Source organism: Schistocerca serialis, chromosome 7 (assembly GCF_023864345.2).
Source record: "Schistocerca serialis cubense isolate TAMUIC-IGC-003099 chromosome 7, iqSchSeri2.2, whole genome shotgun sequence".
Lineage (NCBI taxonomy): Eukaryota > Metazoa > Arthropoda > Insecta > Orthoptera > Acrididae > Schistocerca > Schistocerca serialis.
Window position 1 is genome coordinate 177,918,691 of NC_064644.1, and position 20,250 is coordinate 177,938,940.

At 44.3% G+C, this 20,250-nt stretch overlaps 1 protein-coding gene across 1 annotated transcript in view; it reads right to left on the minus strand.

Moving 5' to 3' along the window:
- LOC126412066 (solute carrier family 2, facilitated glucose transporter member 1-like) overlaps positions 1–20,250 on the minus strand; it is a 557,262-nt gene that overhangs the window by 508,357 nt on the left and 28,655 nt on the right. Inside the window, exon 2 of the mRNA XM_050081452.1 lies at positions 2,643–2,838. Within this exon, the coding sequence (XP_049937409.1) occupies positions 2,643–2,825 (183 nt within the window). The 5' untranslated portion in view covers positions 2,826–2,838. The remainder of the gene's footprint in view (positions 1–2,642; positions 2,839–20,250) is intronic.

The window sequence follows — 20,250 nt, forward strand, 5'->3', positions numbered from 1 at the left end:
ATTTTCTTTTCCATTCTTCTGTATATTATTTTCGTAAGCAGCTTCGATGCATGAGCTGTTAAGCTGATTGTGCGATAATTCTCGCACTTGTCAGCTCTTGCCGTCTTCGCAATTGTGTGGATGATGCTTTTCCGAAAGTCAGGTAGTATGTCGCCAGACTCATATATTCTACACACCAACGTGAATAGTCGTTTTGTTGCCACTTCCCCCAATGATTTTAGAAATTATGATGGAATGTTATCCATCCCTTCTGCCTTATTTGACCGTAAGTCCTCCAAAGCTCTTTTAAATTCCGATTCTAATACTGGATCCCCTATCTCTTCTAAATCGACTCTTGTTTCTTCTTCTATCACATCAGACAAATCTTCACCCTCATAGAGGCTTTCAATGTATTCTTTCCATCTATCTGCTCTCTACTCTGCATTTAACAGTGGAATTCCCGTTGCACTCTTAATGTTACCACCGTTGTTTTTAATGTCACCAAAGGTTGTTTCGACTTTCCTGTATGCTGAGTCTGTCCTTCCGACAATCATATCTTTTTCGATGTCTTCCCATTTTTCCTGCAGCCATTTCGACTTAGCTTCCCTACACTTCCTATTTATTTCATTCCTCAGCGACTTGTATTTCTGTATTCCTTATTTTCCCGGAACATGTTTGTACTTCCTCCTTTCATCAATCAACTGAAGTATTTCTTCTGTTACCCATGGTTTCTTTGCAGCTACCTTCTTTGTACCTATGTTTTCCTTCCCAACTTCTGTGATGGCCCTTTTTAGAGATGTCCATTCGTCTTCAACTGTACTGCCTACTGCGCTATTCCTTATTGCTGCATATATAGCGTTAGAGAACTTCAAACGTATCTCGTCATTCCTTAGTACTTCCGTATCCCACTTCTTTGCGTATTGATTCTTCCTGACTAATGTCTTGAACTTCAGCCTACTCTTCATCACTACTATATTGAGATCTGAGTCTATATCTGCTCCTGGGTACGCCTTACAATCCAGTATCTGATTTCGGAATCTCTGTCTGAACATGATGTAATCTAATTGAAATCTTCCCGTATCTCCCGGCCTTTTCCAAGTATACCTCCTCCTCTTGTGATTCTTGAACAGGGTATTCGCTATTACTAGCTGAAACTTGTTACAGAACTCAATTAGTCTTTCTCCTCTTTCATTCCTTGTCCCAAGCCCATATTCTCCTGTAACCTTTTCTTCTACTCCTTCCCCTACAACTGCATTCCAGTCGCCCATGACTATTAGATTTTCGTCCCCCTTTACATACTGCATTACCCTTTCAATATCCTCATACACTTTCTCTATCTGTTCATCTTCAGCTTGCGACGTCGGCATGTATACCTGAACTATCGTTGTCGGTGTTGGTCTGCTGTCGATTCTGATTAGAACAACCCGGTCACTGAACTGTTCACAGTAACACACCCTTGCCCTACCTTCCTATTCATAACGAATCCTACACCTGTTATACCATTTTCTGCTGCTGTTGATATTACCCGATATTCATCTGACCAGAAATCCTTGTCTTCCTTCCACTTCACTTCACTGACCCCTACTATATCTAGATTGAGCCTTTGCACTTCTCTTTTGAGATTTTCTAGTTTCCCTACCACGTTCAAGCTTCTGACATTCCACGCCCCGACTGGTAGAACGTTATCCTTTCGTTGATTATTCAATCTTTTTCTCATGGTAACGTCCCCCTCGGCAAAAATTACGCAAATTGCTGCAGATTTCAATGCTGGACCATCAAGAAATGTCAGTGTGCTAACCATTCAACGAAACATCTTGGATATGGGCTTTTGGACACGAAGGCCCACTCGTGTACCTTACAGACTGCACGACAAAAGCTTTACACCCCTCCTGGGTACGTCAACACCGACATTCGACTATTGATGACTTGAAACATGGTGCCTGGTCGGACGAGTCTCGTTTCAAATTGTACCGGGCGGACTGACGTGTACGGGTAAGGTGAGGACCTCATGAATCCATGGAGCCAGCATGTGAGCAGAGGACTGTTCAAATTGGTGGAGGCTCTGGGGGGTGTGCAGTTGGAGAGATATGGTACCATTATACGTCTAGATACGACTCTGTCAGGTGACACATACGTAAGCATCCTGTCTTATCACCTGCATCCATTCATGTCCATTGTGCATTCCGACAGACTTGGACAATTCCAGCAGCACAATGCGACACCCCATACGTCCAGAATTGCTACAGAGTGGCTCCAGGAACACTCTTCGTAAAACATCCGCTGGCCACCAAACTCCCCAGACGAACGTTATTGAGCACATTTGGGATGCCTTGCAAAATGCTGTTCGGAAGTGATCTCTTACGGATTTATTGATAGCCCTGCAGGATTCATGGTGTCAGTTCGGACATCAGTCGAGTCCATGCCACGTCGTGTTGTGGCACTTCTGCGTGCTCGCGGGGCCCACGATATTAGGCAGGTGTACCAGTTCCTTTGGCTCTTCAGTGTATCTGCACTTTTACCCGTTACACCCTGTATACCAGCCAAGGATGTGTACCTGTAAGACACTCTAACGTGTCTTCTGGGAGCTTCACTTTTTTTTTGTCGGGCAGTGTAGTTGAATGGCTGCGAGTTATGTGGTACGAGCGCCTGCTGGCAGTACTCACCGGCTGCGGACGGCGCACCACTGTGGAGTCCTGGCGGACGTAGATGGGCGCCGCGAGGTCGCTGACGCTGGAAGAAATGGAGAGCCGGCCCGGCACCTGCAGCATGGCCGCCGCCTGCGGCCGCAGGAGGTGCGACTCGGCGTGGTAGCCCTCGCCCTCGTCCGGGGAGCCCTCGCGGGACATGCCGCCCCCTGCGCTGCGAACACCACAATGCAAGACAGCTGTACCACACAAGCACTCTGTCAGTACACTCTGATGAGCCAAAACATTACAGCCACCTGCTCGATAGCACGTTGATCTATCTTTAGAACGCAATACAGCACCGAATCTGCACGTGGTGGATTCTACAAGTGCTTAATACACACACACACACACACACACACACACACACACACAGGCCGCGCGGGATTAGTCGAGCGGTCTAGGGCGCTGCAATCCTGGACTGTGCGGCTGGTCCCGGCAAAGGTTCAAGTCCTCCATCGGGCATGGGTGCTTGTGTTTGTCCTTAGGATAATTTAGGTTAGGTATTGTGTAAGCTTAGGAACTGATGACCTTAGCAGTTAAGTCCCATAAGATTTCATACACATTTAACATTTTTTAACACATACATATACATACAACCAAAAAAGACGCATCAAGAAGGATGCATCCGAATGTGACGGAAATCAGTAGATGTGATCTAAGTGTACAGAAAAAAATATCATTACAGATACAGAAAAACTGCATGATTAATTTAAGTAAAAGGGCTTCACAAATTGCGGAAGTCAATGACGTGTTGGTCCACCTATTGTCCGTACACATGCATTTATTCGGATTGGTATTGACTGACAGACTTGGATTTCCTCCTGAGGGATATCTTCGCAAATTCTCTCCGATTGGCACGTTAAATCGTGAAAATCCCGAAACTGTCGGAGGGCCCTGCTCTTAATACACCAAACGATCTCAAATGGGGAGAGACCCGGCGACTTTGTTGTCAAAGGTAAAGTTTGCCAAGCATAAAGACAACCAGTAGTAACACTCGCTGTGTGGGGGCGAGCATCATCTTGTCGAAATCTAAACCCGGGATGGCTTGCCATGGAGGGTAACAAAGTGGGTGAAGTACCGGGTGATCAAAAAGTCAGAATCAATTTGAAAACTTAATAAACCACGGAATAATGTAGATAGAGAGTTAAAAATTGACACACATGCTTGGAATGACATGGGGTTTTATTAGAACAAAAAAAAAACCATATTGCTAGACGCGTGAAAGATCTCTTGCTCAGCCGCCACATTCGTCATGCTTGGCCTCCCAGGTCCCCAGACCTCAGTCCGTGCCATTATTGACTTTGGGGTTACCTGAAGTCGCAAGTGTATCGTGATCTACCGACATCTCTAGGGATGCTGAAAGACAACATCCGACGCCAATGCCTTACCATAATTCCGGACATGCTTCACAGTGCTGTTCACAACATTATTCCTCGACTACAGCTATTGTTGAGGAATGATGGTGGACATATTGAGCATTTCCTGTAAAGAACATGATCTTTGCTTTGTCTTACTTTGTTATGCTAACTATTGCTATTCTGATCATATGAAGCACCATCTGTCGGACATTTTTTCAACCTTTGTATTTTTTTGGTTCTAATAAAACCCCAAGTCAGTCCAAGCATGTGTGTCAATTTGTACCTCTCTATCTACATTATTCCGTGATTTATTCAGTTTTCTAATTTATATTGACTTTTTGATCACCCGGTACATTGTCGATGTTCCGTTGTTCTGTAAGGGCGCAGCGAAGAACAACCGAAGGGGCCCTGCTACGAAAAGAAATGACACCCCAGAACAGCAATCCTGGTCTACAATACATTATCCGCAATTCACCATACGGTGCGTGGCGGAGGGTACCTCGTACCACAACTAGCATCTTCTCTCCCTGTTCCACTCCCAAACAGAACGAGGGAAAAATGACTGCCTATATGCCTCTGTACGAGCCCTAATCTCTCTTATCTCATCTTTGTGGTCTTTCCGCGAAATATAAGTTGGCGGCAGTAAAATTGTACTGCAGTCAGCCTCAGGTGCTGGTTCTCTAAATTTCCTCAGTACCGATTCACGAAAAGAACGACTCCTTTCCTGCAGAGACTCCCACCCAAGTTCCTGAAGCATTTCCTTAACACTCGCGTGATGATCAAACCTACCAGTAACAAATCTAGCAGCCCGCCTCTGAATTGCTTCTATGTCCTCCCTCAATCCGACCTGATAGGGATCCCAAACGCTCGAGCAGTACTCAAGAATAGGTCGTATTAGTGTTTTATAAGTGGTCTCCTTTACAGATCAACCACATCTTCCCAAAATTTTACCAATGAACCGAAGAAGACTATCCGCCTTCCCCACAACTGCCATTACATGCTTGTCCCATTTCATATCGCTCTGCAATGTTACGCTCAAATATTTAATTGACGTGACTGTGTCACGTCGGGCTGTATGGCGGGGGCAGTCAGGTTGGTATTCTGTCGCTATTCTGGGCGTCAGCAGACACGTCTTCGGCCTGGAATCTCATTGATTTGAGTAGAATTGTCTTCGGTGATGGAGACCCGTTTCGAACTCAGCCCCGACGACCAGTTGGAGGGATACCAACCTGACTGTCGTCCGCCATGTGGCCCGACAATCAGGAGTCATGATCTGATGCGTCATTTTTTTTTTCATAGTGGAACCCCTTTGATTGTCATCCGCGGCGTCCTTACAGCACAACGGTACGTCGACGACATTCTACACTCCGCTTTGTTGCCCTTCATGGCAAGCCATCAGGGCATACATTTCAGCAAGATCATTCCTGCCCGCACACTGCTTGTCTTTGTGCTTGACAAAACCTACTGCGGCCAGCAACGTCCCCGGCTATCCCCCCAAATGGGAACATTTGGAATATTATGGGCAAGGCCTTCCAACCAGCTCGGGATTTTGAGGATCTAACGCTCCAATTGGACGCAGTTTGGCACGATCCCTCAGGACGACACCTAACAACTCAATCAATGCCAAGCCGAATAACTGTTTGCACAAGGACCAGAGGTGGACCAAAGCCTTATTGACTTGCTCAATATGTTGAGCTCTTTCTCTTGAATAAATAATCAAATTTTTCTGAAATTGTAATCATTTGTTTGTCTGTACATGCACACATGTTCCTGTGGGTGAAGATAAATCGAATTTGATGGCCCAGACATCAACTTTAAGTTCAATATCATGATCATCAGATCACTGTAGCACGATTCCGGTCTTGTGACACCGTCAGTTATCCTGCTGGAAGAGGCCATTGCCGTCGGTACAGATATCAAGCATAAAGGGATTCAGATGGTCCCAGTAATGTTCACGTTGTACGGGCGGGACAGCGTACAGTATTTCGCTTTGCAATACTTTCTGAAAAGTGACAAAGGGCTAATACAAGGGCAAAACATTTATATAAGTTGTTAATGGATACTTTCCTTATTTGTTCTCCACATCATTTTTGAATATACTGATAGATTATTTTAGTCTGTTTGTAGTTTATAAAGAGACACGAAACTATAAGTTGATGACTGAGATGACCGAATACAACAACTAAAGCTGCTATAGAACAAACAGGGAAAAGATAGTTCGTGCATTGACAGCTTCTCTCAGTCTCAGTGCTAACTGTAACCAAACGTAAAGAGCATTCTATAGTTACGGTAGAGATATTGACTCCAAGAAACGACTTAATGCCGGCGCTAAGCCGGATACACAATTTAGGGGAATAGAGAGGAACGATAGGAATCCTGAAATATACCATAAATAATAATATGACAATCAGCTGAAATTACAGAATTAAATGAAAAAGCAAAAAAAGAAATAATTTACGTTGGGAGGGGGGTGGAATGTGTTATTAGCTCTTATTTCGTTATCGTAATCTTAGATACTACTATTAGGCGTCTGCTTACTTCGTTGTAATACTTATATTCCAGATCGATTCTATTTGCTTCCTGCAACTTCTGTGTTTTCCTACGTATAATTTGATACCTGTGTTACTATATTCTTTGGTTCAACATATATGAAAGTAATTGTTCTTATTTTCCGTTTTTTTACAAGAATTAATTTGTGAATATAATTTTCGAAACTATGCCCTTTTACAATGTTAAGGTAGTGTGAGTAAAACAGGTTTATGCATAGGACACGTAGGACAGTACTGTATGTAAAACCTGCAGCGAAGTCCTTCCCCCAACGAAAAAACTGTACACAGGAATGCAAAAAGTGGTTTGGCGCAAAGGACCGCAAGAAGTCTTTGCGGCACATGCAGTGGTCAGCATCCGAACAGTTAACATTCTGTGTGCCGAATGAGGCTGGATTTGTAGCAAGATTGGATAAATTAGGCCTCGGATGTGGATCTATATGTATTAGCTCGTGGAAATTATTGGTGTGCCATGAATCATAAAATTCCGGCGCCAAGAAGATAATTTACAGAGCATTTTTACATTAAGGGCAATAATTTCGCCGGACGACTTCATATTGGTGCTACAGAAGAACACGACAGCCACCACCTTCAGGACAAGTTAAGTCTAGTATTGCGTATATTTGCTTCTACCAGTGATTTGCTTATTGTGAAAATACTAAATGATCTAAAATCTACTCTGTCTAGATTCCTCAGTCATTTAGCTCGACCCGTTCCTCTTCCTAGCGATGCAGTAATTCCAAGCGTCCGAAATTACTGAACGTCAGAATCGAAACTGTTTTAAAAGTGTTCCGTTACTGTTTTGTATGAAATGCTTCATGTGACCAGTAAAATGAATAGTTAAAGTATTTCAGCAGAACGAGTGCAAATAAAAAGGCGTACTTACAATATTTAATTTTCTTTCTTTCCAAAATTTTTGCTCAGTACTAAAAGTAACATAACAGGGTTGTGACTATAAGAAGCATTCATAAGCCCGTGCAGATTAAAGGTCTACACAATTATGTTTCACTTTGCAGGTTTGTAATAGTGCTTTTGTTCTTATATTTCCATTTATGAATGTATCTTTACTGTGTCGGTCAGAAGTATTGGTTCTAAATCTATTTAGTAGACAGAATAGTTTCTGGGACCCCACCGCACGTTCTGACTGTAAGTCAGTAAATATTACAGTAAAAGTGTTCACGAAGCGTGACAATCATTTTAGAGACATTTGTGCTCTTATAATTTCTTAGACTCTCATCTTGTAGAATCGGGCATTCTGCCGGTGGTCCGTGTCTTCCCAACACGATTTTTCGACGTCGCAATCCGGCATCTTCATTAAGTGTCTCCTGAGACGAAATACCTGATGAAGACGCCTAGCTACGAAGTCGAAATATTGTGCTTGAAAGACGTGGGCCACTGGCAGTGCACCTGATTCTACGAGGCGGCATTTGTGCTCTTGTTAAAATAACTGGCAAGAATTTATTAAAACCATAATACATTCAGGGCCCCATGTTTCACTTAAGCTCTACATAACATAAAGAAGTATGTTCTGCAAATGAAAACATATAGTTCTCATATACGTTAGCATAACAGTTTAATGACCATTCCTAAATTACTGTTTTTCAAAAGTAAAGTGTTAAAGCTAACTCATGGCTAAATAAGCTGTGCTGCTCCCTAATTAAGTGGTACTATGTAAAGAACATTATCTGTCTTGCTTTGAAACAGACAGCGTACATTAGTGAGAGAGAATTTTTTCTAAGACATTTTCAGTTTTTATGTGTGTTGCTCACGACTAGTTATCATACCAATACTTGCCACATTGGGTTGTTTCGTGTCCAATTGAGAAAACGGATTTCAAGTAACGCCACGTACAGCTGGTTTTTTTCCTTGGAATTGGTTTGCTAATTAGTTTCAAAATGGTTCAAATGGCTCTAAGCGTTATGGGGCTTAACATTTGAGTTCATCAGTCCCCTAGACTTAGAACTACGTAAACCTAACTAACCTAAGGACATCACACACATCCATACCCGAGGCTGGATTCTAACCTGCGACCGTAGCAGCCGCGTGGTTCCGGACTGAAGCACCTAGAACCGATCGGCCACTCTGGCCGGCGACGCATGGGACATTCCATTTCGGAACTCATTAGGGAATTTAATATTCCGAGATGTACAGTATCAAGAATGTGTCGAGAACACCAAATTTCAGGCATTACCTCTCACCACGGACAACACAGTAGCCGACGGCCTTCACTTAACGACCGAGAGCAGCTGGGTTTGCATAGAGTTGTCAGTGCTAAAAAGAACTATGACTCTCTTACGGTAGCTAAATTGTGGTGTATCGGCTGGGAGCGGACTTTGTTTCTTGGAGTACAGTCTTCTCGCGACCGGGCCGCTGCTGTGAGGCTTCTTCCCTGGGTTGCAGTTTGTGGGTGAGTGACGCGCAGTACATGGGCCTAGCCATCTTAGCCTGTCTTCACCTGAAGCTTTCCCCCTTCTCATGGGCTCACCAATACGCTGGCTCATTTAGGAGCCCTCAAGCTGATTGGAAGTCAGCACTGGGAGCATTTTGGGGGCTGCCAGCCCTCCATCTCTTAACCCCTATTAGTTGGGAGCAACAGAAAGAAAATGACCGCAGAAATCAGTGTGGGACGTACGACGAACGTATCCGTTAGGGCAGTGTGGTGAAATTTGGCGTTAATGGGCTACGGCAGCAGACGACCGACGCGAGTACCATCGCTAACAGCACGACATCGCCTGCAGCCTCTCTGGACTCGTGACCATATCGGTTGGAGTCTAGACGACTGGAAAACGTAGCCCGGTCAGATGAATCTCGATTTCCGTTGGTAAGAGCTGATGGTAGAGTTTGAATGTGGCGCACACCCCACGAAACCATGGACCCTGGATGTCAACAAGGCACTGAGCAAACTGGCGGTGGCTCCATAATGGTGTGGGCTGTGTTTACATGGAATGGATTGGGTCGTGCGGTCCAACTGACCGATCGTAGACTGTAAATGATTACGTTCGGCTAGCCTGAGACAATTTGCAGCCTTTCATGGACGCCATGTTCCCAAACAACGACGGGATTTTTATGGATGACAGTGCGCAATGTCAGCAGGCCACAATTGTTCGCGATTAGTTTGAAGAACGTTCTGGAAAATTGGAGCGAGTGATTTGGCCACCAAGATCGCCCGACATGAATCCCATCGAACATTTATGGGACATGATGGAGAGGTCATTTTGGACGCAAAACCCTGTCCCTGCAATTAACGATGGCTGTAGAGGCTGCGGGACTCATTATTTCTGCAGGGAATGACTTGTTGAGTCCATGCCACTACACCGGGCAAGAGGAGGTCTGACACGATATTAGGAAGTATCCCATGACTTTTAACACCTCAGTGTACTGTCTTCACAAAGTCTGTGCTTATCGTTTCCTTGTCTTTCCTTCCACTTGGCTTACAGTTCGCGGTAGTCTTTCATCTCTCATTCTATTTACACACTGTTTCCACTTTCTTCTGTATTCAGCTGTTTCCTCATTAATAGGATGTACACAGTTCATTCGCACTAATGTAAACATCGCCTATGTTCTACATCAAGGTGCAATAACCACTCACAGATGGCAGGTGGAGGATATATAAAGCTTGTCGAGGGCACGCTTCAAACAGTGCAGTCGTCGTAATGCGAAACGTAGCGATTAACCTGACGTCCAAAAGGCCCGTATCATTGGCTTTCGGGCCAAGGGTGGAAGCATTTCCGAAGCGGCTGTTTAAACTGTTCTCGTGCCGCCGTGGTTGAATACATACCGCGCATGGCAAAATGGCACTAACCAAAACTGGCAGCGAGGCATCTGTAGTGCACCATGGGTCATAGATGACAGAGGTGAACAACGACCGGGGACTTGTGTACGGACGAATAGACGCGCAGTTGTTGAGCAATTGACCGCCCATGTGATCCTTGGGGCTACCACCAATGTCTCCTAACGACCGTTCGGCGAACGTTGCTACGTATGGGCCTCCGCAGCAGGTGCTTGGTTCATGCACCCATGCTGTTTGCTGTTCATTGGCGATGAAGGCTGGAATTGGCACGCTATACCGCAACTGGATGTCCACTGAGTGGCGACAGATGGCCTTTTCAGATGAATCACGTTTCATGCTCCATCGAACAGATGGCAGGTGGCGTGTACGGTGTGAAACGTCTGAAAGCAAACACCCTGCAACAATTGTCGGAAGAGCCGAGGCTGGAGGCGGCAGTGTTATCGTCTGAGGAATATTTATTGTGGCATTCTCTGGATAATCTCATCACGCTGGAAGGCACATTTGATCAACATAAGTATACATCTATCCTTGGAGGACATGTCCACCCTATATGCAGTTTGGTTTTCTTCGGCACGGTGGCATTTAACAGGCGGATATTCCAACGTGTCACACAGCTCTCAATATACGTGCGTGGTTCGTTGGGCACCGAGGTGAGTTTACTGTACTCCCCTGGCCACCAATCTCCAAGGATTAAAACCCAGTGGAGAGTCTGTGGGACCACCTCGATCGGGTTGTTCGCGCCAGGGATCCTCAGTTGGAAGACCTGGCGCATCTGTTCGCGACACTGGAGTCGGCATCTCTCCACATGCCTGTCGGTGCCTTCCAGATCCTCATTGACTCTCTTCTTGCATGTCGAAGCTGCAAAATGGGATTATTCTGTCTTTTAACCAATGGTTACATCAATGTGTATATTCAACTTGCAACCGATCAGTCTCCTCAAGCATTACTACTTGTAGTTTTCCGTCACTTTTCCTTTTATTTGTCGAACTCTCCCTTACATGCAACAATAATGGAATCGCCATGGTTTTATAAAATTTGTGTATCTTTTTTAGTTTTTTAGTTGAATATCTTTGTTTACTTTTCAACAGATTACTTGAAATTTGCCGAGCTTTTCATCTCTATCGTAATCATTATTCCAGTTGCAGCCCAGTTATTTAATATGTAACTCCTGTACTCGTATTTCGTTGTTAATAGCTGCCTTCGACGGTACTGTCAAGGGAACCTCCCCATCGCACCCCCCTAAGATTTAGTTATAAGTTGGCACAGTGGATAGGCCTTGAAAAACTGAACACAGATCAATCGAGAAAACAGGAAGAAGTTGTGTGGAACTATGAAAAAATAAGCAAAATATACAAACTGAGTAGTCCATGCGAAGATAGGCAACATCAAGGATAAGCTGAACTCAGGAGCGCCGTGGTCCCGTGCTTAGCGTGAGCAGCTGCGGAACAAGAGGTCCTTGGTTCAAAACTCCCCTCAAGTGAAAAGTTTTTCTTTATTTTCGCAAAGTTATGATCTGTCCATTCGTTCATTGACGTCTCTGTTCACTGTAATAAGTTTAGTGTCTGTGTTTTGCGACCGCACCACAAAACCGTGCGATTAGTAGACGAAAGGACGTGCCTCTCCAATGGGAACCGAAAACATTTGATCGCAAGGTCATAGGTCAACCGATTCCTCCACAGGAAAACACGTCTGATATATTCTATACGACACTGGTGAGGGCATGTGCGTCACATGACAGGAATATGTTGTCGACCCACCTAACTTGTACACTTGGCGAATGGGTAAAAAGATTCTACATTGCCCGATTTAGGTTTTCTTGTCGATGTGAGAATTACTCCCAAAAAATTGATGAAAACATAAGAGTTTGTCACATAAACTGCAACAAATGAATTCAACAGTTTCACAGTCGCACACTTTTCCCTTTGCTCTGTCAAAACATATGTTTTTAACGTTCAAATTTTTCCGTGTGTAGACCGTCAAATCCTGCATATGTCCAAGCAAATCTGAACATGTCCTGGAATTTTGGAGAGCGAAGTTGAATATGTCTGAGTTCCTGAACATTGATAATTGTCTGAAAATAAAAAATGAAATTTTACGCTCGAAGGAAGACTTGAACCAATGACCTCTCGTTCCGCAGCTGCTGACGCTAACCACGGGACCACGGCGCTGCTGAGCTCAAGTTGTCCTTGATGTTGCCTATGTTCGCATGGACTACTCAGTTTGTATATTTTGCTTTTTTTTTCATAGTTCCACACAACTTCTTCCTGTTTTCACGATTGATCTGTGTTCAGTTTTTCAAGACCTATCCACTGTGCCAACTTATAACTAAATCTGAGGGGGTTGCGATGGGGAGGTTCCCTTGTTAGAAATATACATGACGGGAAGTACCGCCGTCTTGACGCCAAAGTCACCGATTTTCTTGATTTATATTTAATAATTAAAGTCATTTATGACAGCATGAATACTAGGAGGAGCCCCCGGATGTTTAAAACTATTTATCATAATTTTGTCTCGTTAAAATTCACACCCGTTCATTAACAAATGTACATCTTAGTAAGTACGAACTTGATCGAAAATCCACGAAGTGTGACGAAACTAGTAAGAGATACGGACTGTGCGCCAAAGTCATTCGTTGTTAAGAGCTCATCCTGTCTTGTTCGATGGTAGCCATGTTCTCAGTTACGAGTAGTTTGTGACAGAGTGTTTCGTTATTGATCTAATAGGAATAAAAGTGATATTACGGCATTCTGAATGTCAATTTCGATTAAATAGATACCCCAAAGTTGATCGACAGCAATTTCAGATAGTTAGCTTTCACCGACAGAGACATCCAATGCGCCAATGAAGAATCTGTACGGGACGACATTTACGAGAGCTGCACCGCGCACAGGTAGGAGGAAATCCGACGACACGACCCACTAAGGCGGATCAAGGAAGGTCCGACTTACACTCGCAAATTCCGAGTGGAAATGCTGACCAGTTATACTGTACGTCACACATACCACCCTCTACGGACTCGCGGCTAAGCTGAGTAATAACAATATCAGTTTAGAAGCGAGGGAATCTTGAAACCTTTATTCGTCATGTCTATATATTTATTTCTCAACTTAGTCACCTCGGCGACGAATACATCTCTCACAACGGGACACCAGTTTGTTGACACCGTCACTGTTGAATGTTTGACTTTGTCGATGGAGCCACAACCTCACCTCTGCTTGCACCGCTTCATCACTATCAAAGGAAAGTCCTGGAAGACGTTCTTTAATTTTGGGAAACAGGTGAAAATCGGAGGAGGCCAAGTCGAGACTGTATGTAGGGTTATACATGACAGCCAAGGCGTCAGACTGTAACAGATGTCGGAGCCCTCGTGTGTGGTCTGCCATTGTCTTGCTGAAAGAGAGAGTGTTGTATGTGGGCCCGCATCTCGTGGTCGTGCGGTAGCGTTCTCGCTTCCCACGCCCGGGTTCCCGGTTTCGATTCCCGGCGGGGTCAGGGATTTTCTCTGCCTCGTGATGGCTGGGTGTTGTGTGCTGTCCTTAGGTTAGTTAGGTTTAAGTAGTTCTAAGTTCTAGGGGACTGATGACCATAGATGTCAAGTCCCATAGTGCTCAGAGCCATTTATGTGTAGTGTTCTATGTGTGGACGAACTCTTCGAATTCGGAACTTGATTACATCACGCTGTTTCTCACGCACCAACTTATTTACGTTACACATCGCCGCGTTACACGCTGCAATTCGGAGCTCTGTAGCTGCAGCACTTCAAATATGTAGACATGAAGAATAAAGGTGTAGAATGTTATCAACGATTGTTTTACTCAAAAAGGTCTAAGAGTTTTCACATTTACTTCTCAGCATGCCCTCGTATGTATGGATGATACCGAGAGTTCTGCCATTCACTGCTAGAGGGCAATGACATCGTTTTCGCAGCAGTGGTGGACGTTAATTCATTATAGTTCAGCCAGTTTGCACGAAATATTTATAAATTATATACACAAACCTTCCTCGTGAATCGATCTATGTATTACTCACAACTAGTTAAAAATCCTTACAGTAGTTCCAGAGAGTAGCCTTCCATACAGACTACAAAATCGCGGCAGGTGTCTGTAATTCATCATCATCACATATTTATAAATTATATACACGAATCTTTCTCGTGAATCAGTATATCATTTAGTGAAAACGCTATCAAAATCCCTACAGTAGTTCCTGAGATTAAACTTCAGCTCTAGGCAGAAAAAGTGGCATAGGACTTTAATTTCTAATATGTATAGAAGGAGATTGTATGTATACATGTACTGATTTTGGTAATAATAATTTAGTGCGGCTCCATATCCTAGTGTAAGTCTTTCAATTGGAGGTCATTTTGGCGACTTTCGTCTCCCTAACCAATTATACAGCCAGGAAAAGGCGATCTATGACTTAACATGGAATCCGAAACACGTTTAGTTTCTGGCGAATCTTCACACCATTGATAGATGATTCCTAGGTTAAAAACATGAAAATCTTCGGTCTGACCGGCTTTATACCTAGTAACCTTTCGGTTACCATGGCCGTACTTTACCACAAGATCAGCAAGCCTGACTCTCCTCTGCGAAAATGAGATCCACAGTTTAACATGGAATCCTCACCATGTTCTGCTCGTGATGCATTTCCACATCACTGAGACGTAGAAGGTGGGTCAAAAGACCTTAAAAAATCCATCGTCCGACTTGGATTGGATCCCGCGACCTTTCGGTTTTCAAGCACGCACTTTACCGCTAGATCACCAGGCCTGATGCAAACTCTGCTCAAGCTTTGTAGCTGTCTGGAGTTGCGGCGGCTGCACCACTAGATGGCAATGTCATCTTTTTCACAGTGGTGACGGACTTCAATTCATCGTAGTTCAACCATTTTCCACGAAATATATATAAATTATATTCCTAAATCTTCCTCATGTATCACTCTATCTATTAATCAAAGACAGAAGAAAATCCTTATGGAAGTTCCCAGGGTTAGCCCGTACATACAAACACATGTGAGTAGGGAATTTCAATATACACACATTAAAAATTTTTTTGCATCAGCCCGGTTCCCAGAACTCATGAAGATAGACGATGACTGTGGGTATTGTATCACAGACACAGTCCCTTTGACTGTTCAGAGATGTCACTAAAACCACCCAAAGATGTAAACAACCATGCTTGAGCAGCGCCTATTAGACGGAGGGGGTCCGACAGCCGATCATTTCCAGTCAATCCGCCAGGAAGGAGGTACACGGCTCGTGTTGTCTGTAGTTCAACCATGCCTAGACCGTCAATACCGCGGTTCGATCGCGTCCTCATTGTTACTTTGTGCGAGGAAGGGCTCTCAACAAGGGAAGTGGCCAGGCGTCTAGGAGTGAACCAAAGCGATGTTGTTCGGACTTGGAGGAGATACAGAGACATAGGAACTGTCGATGACATGCCTCGCTCAGGCCGCCCAAGGACTAGTACTGCAGTGGATGACCGCTACCTACGCATTATTGCTCGTCGGAACCCTGACAGCAAAGCTACCATGTTGAATGATGCTTTACTTGCAGCCACAGGACGTCGTGTTACGACTCCAACTGTGCGCAATAGGCTGCATGATGCGCAACATCACTTCCGACGTCCATGGCGAGGTCCATCGTTGCAACAACATCATGCAGCGCGGTACAAATGAGCCCAACAACACGCCGAATGGACCGCTCAGGATTGGCATCACGTTCTCTTCACCGATGAGTGTCGCATATGCCTTCAACCAGACAATCGTCGGAGACGTGTTTGGAGCCAACCCAGTCAGGCTGACCGCCTTATAAACACTGTCCAGTGATTACAACAAGGTGGAGGTTCTCTGCTGTTTTGGGGTGTCATTGTGTGGGGCCGATATACGCCGCTGGTGGTCATGGAAGGCACCGTAACGGCTGTACGATAGGTGAATGCAATCCTCCGACCGATAGTACAACCATATCGGCAGCTTATTGGCGAGACATTCGTCTTCATGGACGACAATTCACGCCCCTATCGTGCACATCTTGTGAATGACTTCCTTCAGGATATCGACATCGCTCGACTATAGCAGCCAGTATGTTCTCCAGACATGAACCCTATCGAACATGCCTGGGATAGATTGAAAAGGGCTGTTTATGTACCACGTGGCTCAACAATCACTCTGAGGGAACTACGTCGAACCGCCGTTGAGGAGTGGGACAATCTGGACCAACAGTGTCCTGATGAACTTGCGGATAGTATGCCACGACTAATACAGGCATGCATCAACGCAAGAGGACGTGCTACTGGGTATTAGAGGTACTGGTCCATACTGCAATCTGGACCACCACTTGTGAAATTCTCGCTATATGGTGGCACAACTTGCAATGTGTGGTTTTCATGAGCAATAAAAAGTGCGGAATGATATTTATTTTAATCCCTATTTCAATTTTCTGTAGGTTCCGGAACTCTCGGAACTGATTTGATGCAAAACCTTTTTTTGATGTGTGTATATCCCGTTGGTTTCGCGAATATAAGACATATATGCTAGATAGTCAGCCATCTGTGGCACATTGTACTCGAATAGCGGAAAAGTTTTGTGCTTAACGGTATCCGGGAATTTTGGATGGCGATTTTTATAGTTTTTTTTTTAAATAAAGGAGTGCGTTGCAGTTAATTAGGGATAGATGTCCAGGGACTGACCTTCAGAATTCAAAAGTTGATACTTCAAAGCTGGTTAACATCCTAACATAATGTCACTTTTCTCCTCAGGTTGCGTGCCTTTTTGGTAAAATGCTCGCTTGCTGTGTAAGGGACCTGGGTTCGATCCCTCAATAATGCAAATTTTTAAACAGAGGTGCATGTTCTACTAGCATTTACATGTACAGCAAAATTAATAAAGATGGAAAAAATCAGTGGCGTTCGAGTTGGTACTCACAGGTTCAAGTCTCTTTTCGGTCATATTTTTTTCGTTTCTTTCCATTCAGTTCGATTACCTACGTCATTTAAATATTAAATTCTAATTAAAGGATGTGTTATTGTCATTTTTATACAAAAAATTCACGTCTTGCCACTTCAAATTATACATTCCGGGGAAAAAAAAATTGTGAACCTCTTTAGAAGTTTCCAACTCATTCAATATTTATTGCTGCAATAGTGGATATGCAGTTCATGAAATGATTACAATTAGAGATAAGCAGCACAAGCGATTCTGAGGTAGTAGTTATCGACTCTTACCAAAACATCGACATTAGTACATGGCGTAGCCTCCACGGCGGCAACGCAGACACTGACTCTGGCATCCAGTCGATCGTACAGATGGCGAATACTGTCGTGAGATACGTTATGCCACGCCAGCTCGACCTACTCATGTAGTTCTATAAGAGTTGTTGGATGACGAGCCATACGAGTCAAATCTCGTCGCCTCACTCGATTGGAGACAAGTCCAGTGATCGTTCCGGCCAGGGAAGTTGCTGCATTCTTCCAGAGCACATTGACTGCACGGGCGGTGTGTGGGCGAGCGTTGCCATGTTGGAAGAACAGTGAAATAACGGGTCTAACAACATTTTGCACACATCGAGAGCTGATTAGCGTCCCTCCAGAAACACCAAAGGTGAACGAGAGTTGTAGCATATCGCGCCCCAGGCCGTAAGGCGTGGGTTGGTGTAGAATGGTTCAAGTGGCTCTAAGTACTATGGGACTTAACATCTGAGGTCATCAGTCCCCTAGAACTTAGAACTACTTAAACCTAACTAATCTAAGGACATCGCACACATCCATGCTCGAGGCAGGATTCGAACCTGCGACCGCAGCGGTCGTGCGGTTCCAGGCTGTAGCGCCAAGAACCGCTCGGCCACCCCGGCCGGCGCGTGGGTTGGGGCCATGTATTTTGGACGCATGCATTCTACGAGACAGCATTCACCAGATCTACGTCGTACGCCCAAACGACCATCACCTGTGTACAGGCAGAGTCTACTTTCATCGTTGAAGACCAAGGCGTCCCATTAAATCTTCCAAATGATCCTCTGACGGCACCAATCGAGCTGTACACGTCGATGTTGTGGCGTGAGTGGAAGACGGGCTGGAGGCGTGCGTGCCCGTAATCCCACTGCTAATAACCGGTTCACAACAGTTCGTGTTGAACGTCTGTGCTGTGGTAGCTGTACGATCTGCCACTGCTGCCCCTAAAATACGACCATCCTCGCCGGCGTCTGCGATGGGTTGACGTTCAAATCTTCATTTATGGACATGAGAATGTTCATGTGAATACTGATACCATCATCGTTGCACAACTGACGCAGCACGTCCAACTCGTGTGGCAGTTCTATGAAAGGACCATCCGCAACTCAGAAGGCCACAATCTGACCCCTTTCAAACTCGCTCAGTTGGCTGTAAAAAGCACGAATGCATCTCTGTGGCATGATGGCCAGCTTGCTTTACAGGTTTGCAACACAATGACCCTTCTGGATGTGAACATTCCCTATTAAAGGGTAGACACAGATGGCGCTCTGGTAGCTATACCACTACGTAATCTGTTGGCGGACGACGCTGAAACCATTATCAGTACATGCACTACCCCCCGGTGGGATATGCCGTCATCGGATCAAAATCGACAACGACTTTCGAGGCATACTAATTTTTTTCCTGAGATGTATTTTACGCTTCATGGAAATGATCATGGAACATGCACCATTGTTTAAAATTTTACTATAATCAGGAACCAAACCCAACCCCCCCCCCCCTGTGATGTTACAAGGGATACTGTAATAGTATAACTAATTTGCTGAATGTGGTAATGTTTACTGTGGAAGTGCAGTTGGGGTGTAGCAAACACAAGTCACTATATTTATGGAGTCACCTTCTTGATAAAGAGAGGAGGCAGAATATAACAGTCTCACATTGAATTACTTAGTTAAATAATTGCCTATGTCTCAGTGCATAACTTGGTACATATGTTAATAATGTAAGGTGTGTTTGTCTTGCTAATCATTGGATTTGATGGGTATCTGATCACTGAAATAGGAGTACTTCATAAACATAAGAGCTCTTCAAAATAGTTCAAAACTCAGATTTAAAGCATAGTGGCAGGGATATTATTTTGGACATTAAAGAACATGTTTTATATAAAAATTAAGTTGTAAAGATGTTTGGGAACCTCTGCGTAATAAGTTATTGTCTTTTATTGTGAAGGTACGTTCAGTTTTCGATCTGTGTAGAGCAAAATGAGTATTCTGTATGCCACACCTTTTAGACAAAGACGTGATTAAACAAAAGAAGAGGGGTGAAACTGCCAAAAAGTGGAGTGCCCTTAAATATGTAAATAATCTGGTGATTGTCTACAAAATAATATAAGGTATTTAGTTTTACGTATTTTAATATTGTAACATTGTAAATGCATGATGGCCACGTTTAGAAATAATATATTTGACTAATGTAGTGTCACGGGACCGGACACAGGACAGAGGATAGGGGACAAGGGTCGCGGTCTTTTCATCGTGGTCCGACGGCGCGGTAAGGTCGGTGCGGCTAAGAGCCACCGACATAGTATCACGTGGCCATCAGTTTGTTTTGTGGATGAGATTAAGTAAAATAAAAACGTTTTCATTCTAAACTGTTGTCGGTGTAAATCATTTGTGAACGATCGTGATTTAGACAAATACTTGAATTCATTCACTGCTGTACTTAGGCTGGCTATTTACTCAGTATAGGGCGCGAATGCAACTGTGCACAAACGAACCCCTTTTGCAGACGAGTAATGATAAAAGGTTGTGTACAAGCCCGAGTGAAGTTGCACCCCCAATGGGTAGACGAGCACTCTACCACATAGCCACATGGGCCCTCAAGCAGGCTCGGCAAACTTCAAAGTCTATTTTTCCAAGAATTGTTGAGATTTGTATCGAACTG